Genomic DNA, 19,604 nt, shown 5'->3' on the forward strand with positions numbered 1-19,604 from the left:
AAAATAATAAAATTTAAATAGGATCAAAGGAAAGTCAAAATAGTGAACGATTGTGCTAGTTGACGCCTAGAATATTCTTGATGTCATTGTTAATAGTGTGCATATTAGTAGTATGATGACTATGGTTTTCTCTTGAAATCCCTGTTTGTTCTCAAAATATGTACTGATCAATGTAGATGGAAAATTTGACTTGAATGGTGTATCAATGAGCTTCATTAACTGCTATTTAATTTTATTAATGGGTGCACTGGAGGGGAGTGTGATGGTTGTATTTATCATTTCTCAAGTAATCTGGGGATGACTTTTTTGACCTCTGGCTGCGCAACATAAACTATAAGGGCATCTAAAAGTAGGTTTGCTATTGGGTTTGAGCTTGAATTGATTATCTACATCTTTTCGGGGTGTACTTCCTTGTTGTAAGTAGTTTGGAAAGAGACAAAAGACATCCTTTGATGACCAACATTCTATGGCTAACCATTCCTTCTTTAATCTTTTAATAATGTACATCACTAGGGAAAGGAACTCGCATAACACATGGTTGTCATTTTATGACACCCTTGGTCCATCAGTGAGAACCGATCAAAGATATGTCCTATGGACCAGCGCTGCCTCAGTTGATCAAAGAGAAAACAATGGAATCATGAAGTGTGAAGTGGTCTTGTCTAAAAGAAGTCCCTAAGTCTTACCTTCCTTGATCCCGAAACTCCGGAACCCCGAAGTTCCCAAGTTCCTAAGTCTTCTCTTCCCCGGAACTCCCGAAACCCGAAGTTCCCAAGATCCTAATTCCTCTACCCCGGAACTCCAGAACCCCGAAGTTCCCAAGTTCTTAAGTTCTCAACCCCGGAACTCCGGAACCCTGAGGTTCCCAACTTGCGACTTCCGACAGCTTGCAACACTTCCAGATGGCGTGATCAACACTCAAAGCTCTACCAACTCTTGCGACTTGTACACTTTCTTTCATGGAGCTACAGGGATGCATTCAATGATTTTTGTAGGATTTCTGTCAGGTGGAGTACAAGGCCATGCTTATTTGTGGTTACTTATGTCATGCCTGATGCTCTGACTTTGGAATGTTAGACAATCCACCTTCTGGAAGTACTTTTCTTTTTGGGATTGCCTTGTCAAGGTATGGTCGGGTTGCTTGCATGTACACCATGTCAGGTGCATGCACTTCCCTACATTCTCTGACTGACATTCCTTACGACCAATTATCTCTCCCCTGCAACTAGTTTTCTATATAAAGGTTGTTAAGCCTCATTATAAAGGGTTCTCTCCCTGTTGGCTTGAGCTACTCTGTGCTCTTTTACTTCTCTTAAAGACATGTATTTATCTTGCATTTCTGCAACTGTAAGTTTGGCCATTGGCCTTATAATAAATTGAATTCATCATTCTTGCCTTACTTCAACTTATGTATGTTGTGTATGTGTTCTTACCTTCATTGTAAGTGTATGTTTGTGGCTTTTTGTCACATATATGCTATGTTAACCTGTTTCTGAGTGTGACTTGTGGGAAACCTTCTCCCCTCTTAACATTTAGCAAGTTCTAACCTCCATACATGCGTTGAGGTCATTCATGCAACTGAAGTTTGTGCATCTCCTGAGTATTTCAGTTTATTTTTTGTTCCATTTCGGGTGGGGAGAGAAACATCTCTTATCTTGGTGCATCACCTCCTTTCATTTTAAGCAGTCTTCTCTTCCCTTTTCCTCTGTAAGTTGTTAGGATAGGTTTAGAAGTAAGATTTGGAGTGTTGAGTTGGTTCAACACCTGCACTTAGATTGAGAAGGAAGCTGGCCTCCTCTGGAGATTCAATCCCTTGCGCAAGGTCCCACACTTCGGGGTTGTTTCCATGTTTCACAAGGTTGTTGAGTTGATAGCTCAGCAAGGGTGCAAGCTTTTGTGACAAAAGCACACAAGTAACTCTATGTGACATTACTATTGGAAAGGAGGAGGGCAAAAACACACCAACCTAACCTCAAGGTCAATGCATTTGGATTGCTAGACCTTTAGTTGATGTAATTCCTAATTAGCCAACCTCGTCTGTCAACTATTCCAATGTGGGATAATCCATATCCAACACTTTGTTATTTGTAAATGAGATTGATTTTTTTTTAGCTTGTCTTGTACACTCTTGCAATGTACTCATTTTCTTTTGGGCAGATATTGGCATTGGACTCCCCCATCCCAAAGCCCAAAATGAGGCACACCTCAAATTACGTTAACTATAGGTAGATTTCTTCAATTTTTGAGATGTATTTAGTAATTCTACATATCTCACAATAGTTGTCTTGGTCCTAGGACACAAGGGCTCATACCCCAAAACTCATAACTAAAACTTAGCCATCATACCACGAATTGTAACATTCTTTAAGAACACATACAGTCTTAGTCTCTTAGATATGTTACAGTAAATCATAATATTTTTTATTTGTATGTATCCCCACATTTGCATAGTGTTTGAGTTAAGAGTAAATTGCTAGATTTAAAGTTGTTTGCATCTTGAGTCTACTAGAATTGGTGCATCCAAGTTATCAATTTATCTTTTTGATGCAGAAAACTTAAGTTGATTAAATCTATACAAGCATTTTGACTATTTTTATAGGTTTAATTATTTAAGTTTCATTCTTCATGTAAGCCACATTGGTTACCATGGTTTCCTCATCTTTGGAGGGTTCTATATTATCCTTTAGTTCCATTTGCAATCTCCTAAATGCTCTCTATTACAGTTTCGACAACAGGGATCACACATTGTCAACTGCAAACATTGTCTCCAATGTTGATTACTTTCACCTTCATGTTGGTTTTGTCCAAAGATTGGAAATGTCTTGATTTCTGAATTGACAACTAAATTCTATAACATTTAGTATCAGATGTATCAACTTACCATTGCCAGAAAAACATCTTGAATATTGGATGTGGAAACCACATTTTTTCAAACTTAAAAGAGCTTTTGATATTGTTAATTAGACCCTTTCAGCCTAATCTATTTTGTTGAACATAATCATTATCCCTTTAATGGTGATCAATGAGGATGTCAACCCTTCTTTTGCTCCCAAATTGGATATAAACTAGAGCTTTGCTCATCATCAGCCTCTTATTTTAGGCTCTTTCATTGTTTTGTTTTGTCCGGTTTATTTATTTTTTCATGACTAATTTGTATTTTAGCACTTTTGCATACACACACTTGTATAGGGGTTACCCTTATCCTCTTTTTATTCAGTTTTTCTATTTCCTAGAGTTCTACACTTCTACCTTGCCTTGGCCTATTTCTGTTTTATTGCAATGCTGGACTATCACACATAGCTAGATTCCCAACCACTCCTCAGTGCCTAGAGCTGATTTTGCAATGTGCAAGCCACTATGATCCTAGCACCAAAATCTCTAGGGATCAGGATGGAATATTGTCCTTGATACAAGCCCTAATCTTATAGCACATGTCTTCTATCTACCCTTAAAGGCTCTGCTGCAAACATTGACAAAAGAGTAGGCTCTGAAGGCATTTGAGGAGAGAAAAGAGTAGAGTGTAAGTGTAATGTCCCCTTTATAGAACTTGTAGTATAATGTTGTCGTTAGCCTATTTCTCCATGGTCCTGTAGGCTAACTGGGACATTTAAGGGATCTTGAGGATACTTGACCTAGACAGTTTCAGTTTCAGGCGATTCCGAGGTATTTTGATGTGGTTTTGGGATACTTACTATTTATAGTAAGTCAGTTTGGGCCAGATCAGTATCACCAGTGAATTCTTCGATGGCATTTATGTTGGTGATGATTGTTTAATACCGACTAGAGACTTTGATAAGCATTTGATATTATTTATTTAATGATAAAGTTAAATTAAAATATTTAACTTTATTGTTAGGGGACTAAGGTTTAAAAGGGAAGTTATTTTAAAATTAAATGACCCCCTTATTTAATTGCACTTGGGCAAAATAGATTTAAAATACAAAGAAAGTGTTTCTATTTATCCCACATTGACTGGTGAAGTGTGTGAGCTCTTCTGTGAATGTTATTAAAGACTCTTGAGAGTTCATTTCCAGCATGCTTGGTTTTATTATTTTTCTCTTGGAGAATTTTGGGATCTTCTAGCTTTGAGTTCTGAAAACTTGAGGATGGAGACCCTTAGGAATTGAGAGATTGGACGAAAACCCATTTCTCTCTTGAGGTGGATTTACTCAGAATTCACATTGAAGCTTCAAGAATATTTTTCTGCAATAACTAGCATTTGCTACAGTGCTGCTACAGTATGGCTACAATAATCGCTACAGTGCCTGCTACAGTATTTGCCACCATTGTTAGCTTATTGCAGGTTTTTTGTTTTTTTATGGGCTGCAACAAACTAGGGTTTTGGAAATATATTGTCATATCAGCCAGGGTTTGTAGTATCTTGCAGATTGAGGACGGATTGATTCAGATTTGAAGGCTTAATTGACATGTTCTCACCAGAAAATGCATTGCTATGGTTTTGGAGGTTAAGCATCTTGTTTTGGAGGGCAACTTGGTGATGGGTATCATTCATTTGTGTGCAAATTTGTGTTTCAGACCTCTGTAGATTCATTGCAGGCTATAGTCGGAGGGTTTGACAACATATTGTGGCAGTGTATTGACACATCTCTTATCTAGGGTTCCAATGCTCCATTCCTAGACCTAGCTGCCATCATTTGGAAGTGTTTAGGGTTTTCTTTGGCAAGCATGTTATAACCAGATTGTATATCAAGGTCTGCAGTTCAGAAATCAGAGTTTGGAGCAGCATTTACACCTTTGAAATATCATTACACATCAATATCATATGGGTTGCAATCACTAGGAATTATGGTAACCCTTTGGAGAAAATTTATTGTTCATTGAAGTCTTCATCAACATTCATTCTCAGACCTGGGTTGTAATCAGAAATAAATTCTGGAAATCAACCTTCCTCCAAGTGCATGATTGATACAATATCATCCTTGTTTATCGGGTATGTTGATATGATGTAATGCCACTCAAATCTTCAATTTGAAATGGTTTGTTGATGGTTTCCTGTTAATAATAGCAATTTGATTTATATTTTCAGTCATACATATATTTTGTTTTCTTGCAATCATGTTTCTATATTGTCATTATATCATTGCAAAACATGCAAGCATTGAAACACACAAAAACCCTTTCAAACAAACAAGAAGTCAAATCAGAAAATGCAGATCAGAACTCAGAAAATCAGAAAATAGAGAGTTGCATGACAAATGTTTGGCATAATGTCAAACTATCAAAACTGAAAATTCTGGGCAGAATAAACAGGAGTTCTTACAGTTAGGCACCTCAACAATTCTTGGCCAGCAAATCCAACAAAGTGGCTAGGAAATCCAAGAAATAATCATGAAGAATGATTACTTCTTTCCTTTTTTGGTACCTTATACTAATTTCTAACAATATATTAAGAAATTGTGTGTTGTCAAAGCATCGACACAGTTTAAAATAACCTGATTATTTTTCTTTAAAGCTTCTTTAGCGTTAGAGAATTTTTTAAAGGGCATTTTAAATTAATTTCCTGTATTTTAAACCATTTTTGTAATCTTATTTTTTCAATTGGTAAAAGTTTCCTGAAACACTAGTCTGTTGTTTATATATAGAATACACCACCTTTTTCCTGAACTATAGTTGGCATAGTTTATTTTTAATTTCCTCTTCTTTTTTGTAATATTAATGTGTACTAATTTCATAATAAATGAACATAGTTGCCAACTATCTTCTACAAGAGTTTATATTCCTCAAAAGTTTCCTTGTTTAGAATGATTCTTTTTCTGTATTTTCACCTACTTTAATCATACTTTAGCCCTTCGCAAGAAGAGCATTAATAGGACTGCGTGTTCTCCAAACTTAACATCTGATTATTTTTTTTGAGATAATACAGATATCCTTATCGAGGTTTTGTACTTTATGCTCAAGGATGTTTGAATAAGGTCAATGGGTCTTCCTATAGGCTTATAGCTGCTTCAGATCTTCTCAAGGTATGTTTACTTGAACAGTTTGAACACTATGCATGCCAGATAAATATATTCATAGTCTTAAATCTTTATGAAATTAACTGATCATGTACTTCTCTTCTAGTCATTTGTTGGATTAATCTTTGAGTAATTTGTTTTGTGATATTATGCTTGTGGTTCAGGGTTTGATCTTATTGCTGTTATAACTTCTTTTGTTTTTATCACTACCAGATCATAGCAGCAGAGGTGCAAATTTGGTTATATAATTTTGGACCAATTTGCTATCATAAAATGTACTGTAATTATTTAGAAGGAAATTGAAGCACTTAGAATCTTAAGTTTTAATGTATAAGAAAATTGAGTATAGGTTTATGAAAACATGCCCACTAGGTTTTTCTCTTTTGTGAATGGTGTTTTGTTTGAATCGAAAATAATTTGAATTTTTTCAATATCTATTCTTGAAGCTGATTTTATGATGACTTAACTTTAATTACTAATTTCATGATTCCTATGTCTATATGCTTTTACTCTGCATTTTAGAAAAAAAAGCACTGGACAATTTTCCTCCTAGAGTTTTGGCATTTTCATGTCTCATTTCTAAGAAAATGGTTGAGAAACAATTTGTATGGCAAAATCATTAATTAGACAGGTTCACTAATTGTCACATTGAGTTGTTTTTAACTTTTTGCCATTAAATTGGAAGATAAGTTTTTTTATGTATTTTATTTGCAGCTGTTATTGCATGTAAATGTATTACTGCATTTCTATGATGATTCACATAGTGTTACTGTTGAATGGTAAAATTAGTTTTCTTCTTTCATAAATGAACATCTTGAAATCCTCTGCATAGAGTGTCTTCTAAGGAATTTTTAAGTAAAGGTTGCTTCATGTCTAACTTAGCTGAAAATTTTCTTGTGTGACAATGTAATCCATAATGACCCATGTGATTTCAGAGCCTGAATCTTTTTCTGTTCCACCGTGAGTCATTTGGATTTGGGCTCCTATGCAATTGTTGCTTTTTATTATTTCTTTCATCAGTTCTCATTCAAAAACCAATGCAACGTGAACAGAAAAAGAGAAATGTAGATTGTCAGAAAATTTGGTTGGATGAAATTGCTTTGTTTGAATCCAGTTAGGCATCAATTGAATATTTGTAGTCAAATATATTACACAACAAAAAAACATAGATGACATTCAGGTTAGAAACCAGACTAGATCATAATGACGAGAGATGTTTCTCCGAGCTTGTGTGAGAGTGTTCCGCTCAGAGACATGTCGGAAGAATGATGTTGCAGACCAATATACTGCAGTGATAAGCATTGGTGTCCACCATCCCCTATAGTAAATAATAATAAATATTCTAGAATTAATGATATAATTATGGCAAGCAAACTTCAAAATGAAAACATTCTAGCTTAAATTATAAATTTCACTCAGAGATACCTTCGACGATTTTTCTTTGTCACAGATTGATTGAGATCCCTGTTTGCAATGAGAATCTGCAGAAATTGTAAAATTTCCATATATCAATAGCTTAAAAGGCAAAACCAAGCTAAATTTTTTAGAAATAAAAAGCTAGTTTTATATTCATGTAAAATTTAAGATGGATTATGGTTACCAAAAACATGTTCAGAAGGCCTTCCTCTCCATCAGCACAGGAGAAATCACCATCAACATACGCATCGGCAAGTCCAAGGTCTGCCCTGGTTGCAATCTACCACAAGAAAGTGAAGATAGAGTCTTTATAGCTTTTGCAATTCTTGATGTGAAATTCCTCATGGAAAAATGAAAGGACATTTCTAGGCAGTTTAAAGTTACAAAATGGATTTTGATTTTTGATACCTTCCAGTAGAATGATGGTCGGTGAATTATCAGGACGGATTTCTTACTGCATCGTTTATCACTCCCTTCAAATTGGAATATGGTTCCTCCATCTTCCAATAAGCTTAAAGAACCAAAAAAGATAATAAGTGAGACCATGCTATAAAGTTTTAAATTTCTAGTTGTCTACTTACAATCATGACTTGTTAGCACCGTATTTCTCCTTATACAGTGATCTTACACATAAATTCAAATTGCAAATTTTAGAAGCTGTTTGGAAAGAAGGATGCAATGTAATGCATTTTCCTTTTCTAATAGGCTGGTTTGATTTGAGCCAGGAAAATGCGATTGTTGTCATTATCATATTTACTCTACAGACATTTGATATCTTTTCAATAGAAAAACATTAAGCTGAAATAAGCTTTAAACTATTTATTTAGGGGGATGACATGTCATGGGCATTTAAGTGTTTTAGTGGATAGTTAAATTAGCTCTAATATGAAAGATATCTTGATTGTTTGGTCATTGATGGTCAAGCAAACTAAATCAACATTGCCCACTTACCAAGAAAAAACATTGTGTTAAATGCATTCATCACACTGCTTGCAGATTATATGCAAATAGTTGAATACACAAGTTTTAAAAACAATTCACATTCAATCAAATGGACACGTGGCCACAATTTATGTATTGGTAGCACAATGGAAAGGTCAGCTTAAGTAGTAAGTAGCACAAAAGACCCAACCTTCAAGCCCAAGCTAAACTCATAACCATAATTATGTTTTGCACAAGCATGAAGGTTGGCCATGGTGGAAGGCATTACCTATGTTTGGTCCAAAATATTAGCTATAGGATTGCTTATATTAGGAGCTCTACAATATATTTGTAACTAGATGTCAATACACAAGATAATTCAGCACACCATTTGTTTCTGCAAAAAAGTCACCTTGCAATGTATTTTCAACTTGTACATTGAACACAATTACTTATGAGCATTCAGGAACAGTTATATGAAAAACATCTGATAAATCAGATCTATGGATCACTCTATGAGCACGATTAGTGATACATGAATCTATGGATCATCATACATGCACAAATATTGATACAGCGCTGTGCATGCCAACATAAGGGTACAATTATCAAGGAAAAGTATCCATATATGGTTATTGATTATAATCTTATGAACACTCTACTGCCACATAAGCTTACATGCACAATTCCGTGATGCCTAGGCCTACAAATAGCATATACGTTCACTTGTTGATATATAAGCATATGGTCAAGCTTGCATATATGTTGGATATATAAGCAGACGGTCTATGGGAACAAACATACTTCAAAAACTCATACTTGCTGTCAACTTGCAAATCCAAAATTTTGACTTAGACTTGGCAAAAGACTCAAACAAAACTTGACAAATAAAATAAATAAATAAAGTCATAAAAAACTTAAATAATGAATAATAAGCATAAGGAATGAATTTAGATACCACATAAGTCTATTTTCCTTAGAATTAGATGAAAATGGAGTACATTGCACATCACAATATCATATAATGATTGATTCTCATCATAGAAAATCACAAACCTCCCAAATGTTGTACAAATTCTTACCTGTTCTCATAGATTAGTTTTGAATAGATAAGTAAATCCTCCTTAGGAATGAATGCATCATAAAACATGTCATCTCCCAATTCTACTTCTACTTCCATAGTTTCCCTCTCCAATTCTACAAGATCTTTGTCAAAAAACATGGCATCCATATCCTCATCAATCCAGTCTCAATATGGATTGTTCTCATCCAAATCAATTGCATCATGAGATTCCTCCCTCTCCATTTTTTGATGTAAGGCTGCAATTGTATCGTATGAAAGCAAGGTTATCGAGGTGCTCTTGGGTCAATTCAATTCTTTTCTTGATGTGGATGCTCTTAAACAAGCTCCAATTCTGTTCAAATCCAAAAGTATTATAGGTTTGGCATAAAAATTAGATGGCTGGTCTCTAAAGAATTGGTATTTATTGTTTAGGCACCATAATCTTTTCACCACAAACTTGCGATGCATGCATTTGCAAAATTATAATTTTGTAAAACCAAAAATAATCTAAAATTGCATTTGTTAAATAACTCTGCATTTAAAGCACTCAATTTTTTTAACCTAATCATTGAGTAATTCTCTATCAAATGTATTGAATTGAAGGGCCTCTCCTAGTAGCCTTGTAAACCAACATCTCATATAGAATTTGGTCTCTAAGGCTTCTTTTAGGTGTCATCCTCTCTATTATTGTATTGAGGGTTACCATAACCTCCACATTGGCTTTAAAAGAATTGAAAAATATATTTTGTGGTTTAAAAAGTATCCCAGTGCTTGTATTGGTGGAATTGCTTGTGCCATATCCAATCAAATTACATGGCAAATTACTTCATATTTTCTAAATATCTACCATAATAATGTTTGATGGCTTGCTTGGTCCTATACATTGCCTTGTAGAGAGAACCTATTGTCATTTCATCACAATCAATCAAATGTAGATACTTGACTAAAGGTTCCATCACCTAAAATAGTTGGAATGTGAAAAAAAAAATTAATAGAAAAATGAAAAATATCCAAATAAGAAGAAAACCAGAGAATTAGATATTCATAAGTTTGCAAGTTACTTTAAGGATGCTTGTAGGTCCTATAGAAGCACATTACAATAAGTGTCCTCACAACCTTCTTCCCTTCCATTTTTTGGGAATATAGAGATGTCTCGTGGTGGTGGTGGGACGCCTCGTCCTTGTCCCGAAAATGTGGGGGCTGGGGGGGGGGCGAAACACATCGCTGTGTTTCACTAATTATTATGCCAAATTCCAATTTCAAACAAAAAGGGACATGACAACTACTTAGTGTAAGAGATTGTTGAAAAGGTGATTAAATATTTTAAAAGTTGGATGCCTAGACAAGGGGGCCTTTGCACATGAAATATTATTATTACTTCAAAAAGGTTCTTGTGAGGGAAATAAATGAGTTATTATATTTTTGAATTGTATAATTCCCTTCAAAAAAGCTATATAAAGAGGTGTCGGGGATCATTTTGGAGATATACTATTGAATGATATTGTTATGTTGTTTGATTGAACTTGGGTTCTACCACAATCTTCTAAGGACGAAAAACCTCTCAAGATTTCTAGTTTTGGGTTTGAAAGATAATCCCTCGCTAGACTGGTGTGGTTTCATTCAAAGGCCACCATTGCATTCTAGGTTGAAAATTTATTTGAAGTTGCAAAAAATGAAGATATTTGTAGTGTTTTGAAGAGCATATTTTGGAGTGTTCGGTTTTATTTTGCAGAGATTTCATTGAGTGTTTGAGGTGAATAGCAAAGGGTTTGGTTGCTTGCTGTACCTTTCCTAGTATTAAATTAATATTGTAATCTTTCTATAATGGTCATCTTAGTCATTTAGTTAGTATTTAGAAACCTTGTTTCCGTTATGGAAAGACTGTCTTGTAATCTCTATTTAAGGAGCCTTTGTCTCCTTTGTAAAATATCGAACAACAATTAATTATCATTTCATGGTATCAGAGTAGGGCTGGGTCTAACTCCCTCATGGGAGGCCTAGGGTTATGAGGGTTTGTTGGAATTCTTTTTCTAGAATTGTTTTTTTATGAAAAAAAAATCGTGGGTGCCTTTTTTGTAAGGCGTTATTTTTGCTGCTCATGCATTGTGTGAAAGAAGACGGTTTGTTTCGGATCATGTGATGAGTTTGAAGGTTGAGGTTGTTTGTTCCTTCCGCGTGCGATTTTCCTCTGTTTTTCGGAGCGGTTTTTTTGTCTGAGCATTTGTTGTGATTTTTCTTCTATGAATCGCGAAGGGTTTCTTTGAGATTGTGTTTGCAAAGGAAGGTTTGGGTGCTGTGGGCCTCTTTGTGGTTCGTGTATGTAGTTGGAGGGTTTTTCGTGTGGATTTGTCTTCAAATCATGCGGTCTTTTTCTTTTTTTTCAATTTTTCGCTACCCATGTGTGGAGTGAAGGTTCTGTGTTGTGGGTTTGCAACTCCACCAGCACCTAGTGTCGCACGACTGTCTTTTGCGAGGGTTTCCGCACTTTTTTTTTTACCCTGCAACGTGAGGGTTTCTGCAAATGCGACGGGTCATTTTATTTTCATGACGGCTTAGCTCTTCTTCCTGCGCATTCTTTTCTTCCTGCACAATGTCCTTTTTTTTAGTGTGCAGACTCTTTTTAACAGTGATGGGTTTGCATTCATCTCTCGTGGTTCTTCCTTTTTTCTTTAGCTAGGGTTGTTTTTTGTAGCAATGAAGGCTTTTTTGCAGATGGGTCTGCATTCATTTGTGACGAAGGGGTTTTGCCCATTTTTTAGTTTATGGGTTTCTGTTTTTTTCCCACACAATGTCTGGTGTTGTACCATGTGAAGGGCTTTTTGCCATTTTTTCTTTTTTTCAATCAGAATTTTTTGTCGTGTTAAGTTTGGGGGGTTTTGCATGATTTTCTCCTAAAAATCGTGGTTGGTTTTTTTGTTTTTTGTACGATTTTTTTGTACAAAAATCGTGGGTTATTTCTTTGATGGAGGGTTTTTTTGATTTTTTTGCAAAAAAACATGGAAGGGTTTGACGATTTTTTCTACAAAAATCGTGGTTTCTTGCTATCTGTTTTGGGTTAATGCTCATCTGCAAAAGTTTTTGATGGTTTTTTTACAAATCATGGCTGTTGTTGTTTTTCGAATGCAATGGAGGGTTTGGCAATTTTTTCACAAAATCGTGGTTTCAATCTTTTGCCCATTTTTTGTGAACAAAAATTGATGCTTTTTGAGAACCTAATCTTTGTGTCTCTGGACAAAGGGAGGAACAACTTTGTTACCCAACATTAGGTTGGAAAGATTGTGGTTATCTTGGTCGTCTCCAAAAGTTTTGAAGAACTAGGTAGGGTCTCAGCAGTAGACTCATGTCGCAGAACGTTCTAAAGAGAAGGGGCTGGCCTTCTATGCATTCGTGACCGAAAGACCTACAATTCTCTCATGTATTTTGTCAGGTAGTTAGAACAATGACCATTAAGGGAGGGTATTAAAGTAATATTGTAATATTTCTATAATGGTCATCTTAGTCGTTTGTTAGTATTTAGAACCTTCTGATTATGTCTTTCGTGTTTCTATTTACGATCGTTTCCATTATGGAAAGATTGTCTTGTAATCTCTATTTAAGGAGCCTTGTCTTGTAATCTCTATTTAAGGAGCCTTTGTCTCCTTTGTAAAATACCGAACAATATTTAATTATCATTTCACCCAGTACAATTTGTATACTATTATGTTGGCTATTGATTATGGGTATGATTTATGAGTTTTTAGTTTCTCATCTTTGATATATTATTATATTGGATGCCAAATATTCTTCCTTGCAGATTGTTCTAAGTTAATGAAATTTGTTAACTAAGTTGGCCGTACATATGCTCATGCTATGCTGAAAGGGGTATTGGAAACAATGGGATGGAGTGCCTAACTTTGGGGTCTCAATTCTTTTGATTTGGAGTTGCCTTGTGTTGTGAGGTATTCACACATCGCCCCATTGCAAATGGGGACCCCCACTTTTTTCTTGCTTTCTAGGTAGTGTTTGAGTCCTTAGTTATTAGCCTTTGCATTAGAGAGGTATAGGCGCTCTAATAGCTAGGAGTCAGGCGGATAGTCTTGTGTAAGGCGTGTGGTGAGTAAGTCAGAACCTTCACTTCATGTGTACCCCTTATGTGGCAAACTTCTTGCACTTCTCCCACGGAGTGAAAACTCATCTTAAGATCTCATGTTGAGCATGTTATCATGTATTGAAGTTGAGAGAGTAAGTAAAAATGAGCAAAGGAGAGTTTAGTCTTGATTTGAAATCCACTTCATAAACTCACCTACATGAGCAAACTTCGGGAAATGAGTTACATGAGCAAACTTCATGTTGAGAGGTAGATGAGCGAATTTCCCTTGAGTGCCTTGTTAGAGTATGTGGGTAAATATGAGTTTGATCGTTTGAATAAGATAGTCCAAGGATTGAATTCATATACAACGAAATGATAGGCGAGCTCATTTGTAATCTACTTCATCTTCAAGTCTTCAATAGGTTTTAACTTCATGACTTGAGGATTTGGAGCGAACTTCATGACCTGAGGACTTGGAGCGAACTTCATGACTTGAGGATTTGGAGCGAACTTCATGACCTGAGGATTTGGAGCGAACTTCATGACTTGGAGATTTGGAGCGAACTTCATGACTTGAGGATTTGGAGCGAACTTCATGACTTGAAAGAGTTGAGCGAACTTCATGAGTTGGAAGATTGGAGCGAACTTCATGAGTTGGAAGATTGGAGAGAACTTCATGAGTTGAGAGAGACAAGCGAACCTAATAAGCAAGGTGATTGAAACAAGCTTCATGTGCACACCATTTAGAGCGATATTCATGTTCAAACCATTTGGAGGGAGGTGAGCGAATTTTCCTTAAGAGCTTTGTTTGAGTGTATGTATAAGTGTAAGGATTAAATCAATGAAACAACAAAAAGATTGAAGGGAAGTTCAGTTGAAATTCATTTCATCTCCAAGACCTCAAGAACTTCATGTCGAACTTCACAAAATGGAGGAGATGAGTGAGCTTCAGGAATTGAGCTACATCAACGAACTTCAACAATGAAGACACGTGAGCGAATTTTACAAATCGAGCTTCAAGAGCGAATTTCAAGTGAGTGAATTCTACTTCATGTGTTCCTAGTTGAAGGCGAAGGTGCAAGATTGGTTACCTAATCACTACCTAAAACTGATTTTAAGTTTGGAAAGAGTCATTTTGGGTTAAGCTCATATAATGAAGGAGAATAAGTTCAAAGACAAGGACAACTTCATGAAAATCAAGAGTGGAGTAAACTTCAAGACCCCCCTTTTACGAGCAAAAAACAACTTCGAGTGTCCCTTAATGAGGGCGAATTCTCTTTATATGCTCTTATTAAACCTATATATCAAGTGTATTTGATACTTGCTTGTTTGTTTTGTAGGAGATGAAGAAAGAAATAAGGAGATCACACAAGAAGCATTCACTTACACAAAGACATGATCTACAACATCAACGACATGGAGTCACAAGAGAAGAAATTCCAAAGGAGAAAGGAACTGATGACATCAAGAATTCGTTCCAAGGCAACATCAATACTTCAAAACTAAGATTTATACCTTACACTTTCATGATTGAAGCATTCAAGAGGATACTTTTAGAAGAGTTAATCGAAGTTAGAAGATCATCATCATCATCGCTGAAGCTAGACAACGTTGAGTATCAAGAATTCCTTAGTGATGATCTATCAAGCCTACAAAGTGCAAGTTAAAGGTGGAATCCTAGTCATCATCCCAGTCACTATCTCTACCAATCAGAGAAGTTCCACATCAGCATGAATAGATGCAATGTAACAGACTCACTCGTGATGGCACAAACTCCGAGGCGCCTACCCTTGTTATCTATTGGTCATGCCGAAGTGTTGTAATTATTTCATTGGCTAGAATTGAGTTTGTTGTAACTAACCCTAATTAGGGTTTTCATTGTAAAATCTCGGCCATTGATCTTAAATTGATTTGAGCCATTGAATTGTATTCAGAGCATTATAAAAGTCTCAAGCTCTTCATTTGTAAAGGTTAATAGTAAGCAAATAGTTAGCAAATAGTAATAGGAGAAGAATAGAATAGAAAGTAGAATAGAAGTTAGAATAGATTAGGAGAAGGAAGAATTGTTGTTATGACTTGTAAATGAGATACTCTTTTCATTGAAGTTGTGGTGAAATTTGTTATTTCAACAAGCCTCGTGGTTCTACTTCTCATTTTGCTTTTATGTTGATTAAAGTGGATGGAAGAATTTGTTGAATGTATTTATATAGAACCCGTTTAGTCCATACCACTAGCCCCTTGCTAATTGTAAGTGTGCCTTGTGTGGTCACCTGGAATGATATGAGCTTAACTTCGAATCGTTATACATCCATTGCTTATGCATTAACTTGAATGGTGATCAATGTTTGATGGTATTGATTAGAATATCTTTGAAATGTCCTTAGAAGATTGCACTGAGCTTGTGTCAAATTGTTCGGTTAGATGGTAAGACCTCGCTCGGTAGGATTCCATCTAATCATTCATCCATCTTCTTACATCTAGGCCTTAGAATAGACTTTCTCAACCCTTCACCTTTTGCCCTTTTTTCAATAATGAGTTAGTTTAGGATCAAAAGCATCATCATGTCGCAACATCAGATGATCTAAGTTCTAGCGATTCAAGCATTCAACAATTCAACATAAGTCCCCTTGTGATACCAACAATCACATCAACCAACCGTGCTTATCCACACGTAGTGACCCTTCATTCATGAACCTTGGAGTCTTCTCATGTGATCCTTAAGCTAATCTTTAGCATTTGAGAGATTTTGTTCAAGAGAGGATAAGATACTTTTGGGTATTTTATTTTGTGTTTGCATGTGCCTAAAAAACACATCAACACCTTTCTCAAGGGTGAGGGGAATATATCTCATTTTGGTGGAGAAGTCATCACATATGAAGTTTGTTGTCCTTTTCTAGTTGCTGTACCTGCTGTACCAGCAAGGATTTATCCTTGTTCCAAATTCCAGCAATTCTGATTTTTATATCAGACTATTATACCTCACCATATTTCATGTTTGGGAATAATTTGAAGTTATTTTGGGAGTGTTTCAAGGGAGTAGCTGTTTGGGTATGTGTGTGGTGTGTTGGCGAGGCTTTGGAGGTGATTATCTTGCTGTTCCAGCCCTGTAGCAACATTTTCCAGTGCATTTCAGACTCGCACGTGCCTCTCTTTTCATCTACTCAAGGTATATAATTGTCATTACATAGCTGCCTGGGTATTGATTATTTGGCACTTTGAGGGGGGTGTTGTAGTCATTTGCTTTAGATCAACTCTTTAAAACATCAATACTATTTTGTATCAGCACTTTGTTACAACCATTATTTAGTGTTTATTGCTTATTGATTAAACATTGTAATCTTTGGATGGTAATACCGCTGATGAACTTAACATTTTCTAAGCATTTACATTGTAATATTGGATGGTAGTACCATCAGTGAGTTGATTTGGCTTATTTGCTGATATTTACCCCACTGAATAAGTGGTTGTTGTAATTGTCCACAACTGAATAAGTGGAAGACGCTTGCTTTATTCTTAGTATTTGTATAAGCTTTCCCATTGGTAGTGGGTGTGCCCCAAGTTGTTATTTACTTTCAGTTTGTATAAGCTTTCTTGTTGAATAAGTGGATGTTTCCCCTTTCTTATCACTGGACAAATGGAAGATGCAATTTAGTTTCCAGCAGTGCATATGCATCCCATTGAATAAGTGGATTTGCTGGCTTGCCACCGGATGCTTTCTTTTCAGCAGTTTGCTTTCAGTTAATTGTAATCTAGAACACTGTAAGCTCTCACCTTACCCTTTATGGGATCTGGGTGATTAGGAAGTGGAAAGTAAGTTGTTATGCATTTACAATTGAAGTTAACATATTTTCAGAAACAAATTGAGCGTGGTTGTTACAGAGTTGAAAGATTAATTTACAATCTGTAATGTCTCCTTTTTATGCGACCTTAGAATAATTAAATGATTAAAATTAAGTTGTCAAAAAATAAGTAAATTTAATGATGACTAATTTTAATTATTTAAAAGGGTCATAAAAATAATTAATTAATTAAATATTGAACAGTCCTAAGCTTTTCAGGATTATTTGTATAATTAAGTGTTGAACCATGGTTGATTAATAAAGTTACTTATTTTATGTCAACGAAAAAATTACAAGAGGGTCAATTTATTAATGAGAAATATTATAGTCACTTATAAGAAGCATAGATGGAATACTCGCTGAGTACTCGGTGAGTTCTAAAAAACTCGTGAGTTTTTTTGCTTGGTGAGTATTTATGCCATTAACTCGCAGAATTCTTGGGAAAAACTCGCTGAGTTTTTCACAAAAACTTAGCAAGTCTTTGGCAAAAACTCGGCTACATAAGAAAAAGAGGCTCAAACATGTCAAAAAATTATCTAATTTTTTTTTTTTCAAGTCAGTCTCATTCTCTTCATCAGAATGTATACATGAATTATAACGTTTAAGTATAAGTTGCATTACAATATGTCTTTTACTTTTAAGTTATATTTCATGTATATATTGGCAGGATGTTTGAGAGTGGTTTTACATCTCTAGGAATTATAATGCAAATTCTAGGTTCTAGAAGATCTTTTAAATTTTCAGACCTAGTCAAATTTTAGTAATCAGTAGGCTCCTATCAACATTCTCTCGCTCTCTCTATCTCACTCACTTTATCTGCCTCAAATTTTAGACCTATCTATCTCCCTATCACTCTTCCTCTATCCCCTCTCTCTGCCACTCTCAATCTCACTCTCTCCTCTCCCCCAAGATCTAGACCTATCTCTCTACCCCTCTCTCTCTCACCTTCAGAGCCCCACGAGGGGTGCTACCCTCAACCTAATTTTGGCGAGGTGGAGCCACATTGAACTCCTAGGACTAGACCCTCCAGTTTTATTTCTCCCCTGGTTTTCACTAGAGCTGGGAAGAGGAAGATGTAAATTTTTTTGATGTAGTATTTACTTTTAGTTTTACAAGAACAATTTGCTATTTCATTTTGTTTTAGTGTATCAACCATCAGCATTCCACAAGTGGATGCTATTTTGTACCCACTTTGCATTTAAATCAATCAAATATATCTAGACTCAGCTTGTTTCTTTTGTGTACTCATTTATTGACTCATTGGATGCATCTCCTCATTGAATTTTGCAAAAAAAAATGCATTTCTAATTAAATTTGAGCAATTTTTTAAGTTGCCGAGTTTTTGCTGAGTTTTCGCGGAGTTTTCACCCAATTTTTTTTTGGGCCTTGGCAAGTAGTTCAACTATGATAAGAAGTTTAATATTTAAAAGTGGTTTTTGTAATTTGCATTCTGAAAAATTCCACGAGGGCTTTGTAAGGAGATTTGAGAGCTCATTTGCAGCATTCTGGATATTTCATGAAAGCTTGTTTATCAAGATTGAACCAAGTTCATTGTTCAGTCCAAGACAAAAACCCTTAGGAGATTGGTTGTTTGGACAAAAACCCATTTCAGCTAACCATGGTGGATCCACACATGATTCATAGGTGTATTTAATCAAGGAAATAGGGGATTTGTTTGCAGTTGCTGGCTTCTACATATCAAATACAAATTTATTGAATTTTTGCTTGCAAAAATAAATTTGTCAGTTTGATCTGTATCAGAGGTGAAAGATTGGCAAGTTATTTTAAAAAAAAAAATTCAACTGTTATGCTGTTCATCTCATGCCTAAATTCCACCATATTTTAATGGAGTCGAATCATTAACGGCATGGAGCTGTTCATAGCGTGTGGGCATAAGTATAAAATGCAGCCTTGTAAGCAAGAAAAAAAGGACTCATAGAAGCTTGTGGGATCCCTCATGCTTGAAGCCACATGCATAAATCTAGTGTACACATTCCAAGTTTATTAAAAAAAGGTTCAAAGGTTTTAGTTGGAGGCTTAAACCTATGAAAGTGCCAACACAGCCATATGGGAGTCAAAATAGTCAAAATCTCATAAAAAGTATTGTTTGACTTTATATTTTTGAAGTTTGCTTATTCACCCCTATAAAATCCATTTAAAATCAGTTACCAGCCTGTTGACGTGTATTTTGTACACAATCATACACAGAATAAAATACCTAAAGGCATCTTATCCTCTCTTGAGAAAATAGTCTCTAACTGCTGAAGATTCGCGTAAAGGATCAGTTAGGTAGACTCCAAGGTTCTTTTAGTGGGGTCTCC

General features: G+C 35.5%; 1 protein-coding gene and 1 long non-coding RNA gene across 3 annotated transcripts in view; one reads left to right on the top strand and one right to left on the bottom strand.

The window, feature by feature from the left end:
- LOC131072247 (uncharacterized) overlaps nt 1-19,604 on the bottom strand; it is a 231,890-nt gene that overhangs the window by 83,701 nt on the left and 128,585 nt on the right. For both annotated transcript variants that reach the window (XM_058008365.2, XM_058008375.2), the window contains 4 exons: nt 7,800-7,902; nt 7,576-7,671; nt 7,401-7,456; nt 7,170-7,293 (listed from right to left, as the gene is read on the bottom strand). In XM_058008365.2, coding sequence (XP_057864348.2) covers nt 7,170-7,293; nt 7,401-7,456; nt 7,576-7,671; nt 7,800-7,902 — 379 coding nt within the window. The remainder of the gene's footprint in view (nt 1-7,169; nt 7,294-7,400; nt 7,457-7,575; nt 7,672-7,799; nt 7,903-19,604) is intronic.
- LOC131072258 (uncharacterized) overlaps nt 1-19,604 on the top strand; it is a 168,473-nt gene that overhangs the window by 83,416 nt on the left and 65,453 nt on the right. The window contains exon 2 of the long non-coding RNA XR_009112677.2: nt 5,885-5,981. This is a non-coding gene — a long non-coding RNA (uncharacterized LOC131072258). The remainder of the gene's footprint in view (nt 1-5,884; nt 5,982-19,604) is intronic.

This window comes from Cryptomeria japonica, chromosome 11 (genome assembly GCF_030272615.1).
Source record: "Cryptomeria japonica chromosome 11, Sugi_1.0, whole genome shotgun sequence".
NCBI classification, from domain to species: Eukaryota; Viridiplantae; Streptophyta; class Pinopsida; order Cupressales; family Cupressaceae; genus Cryptomeria; species Cryptomeria japonica.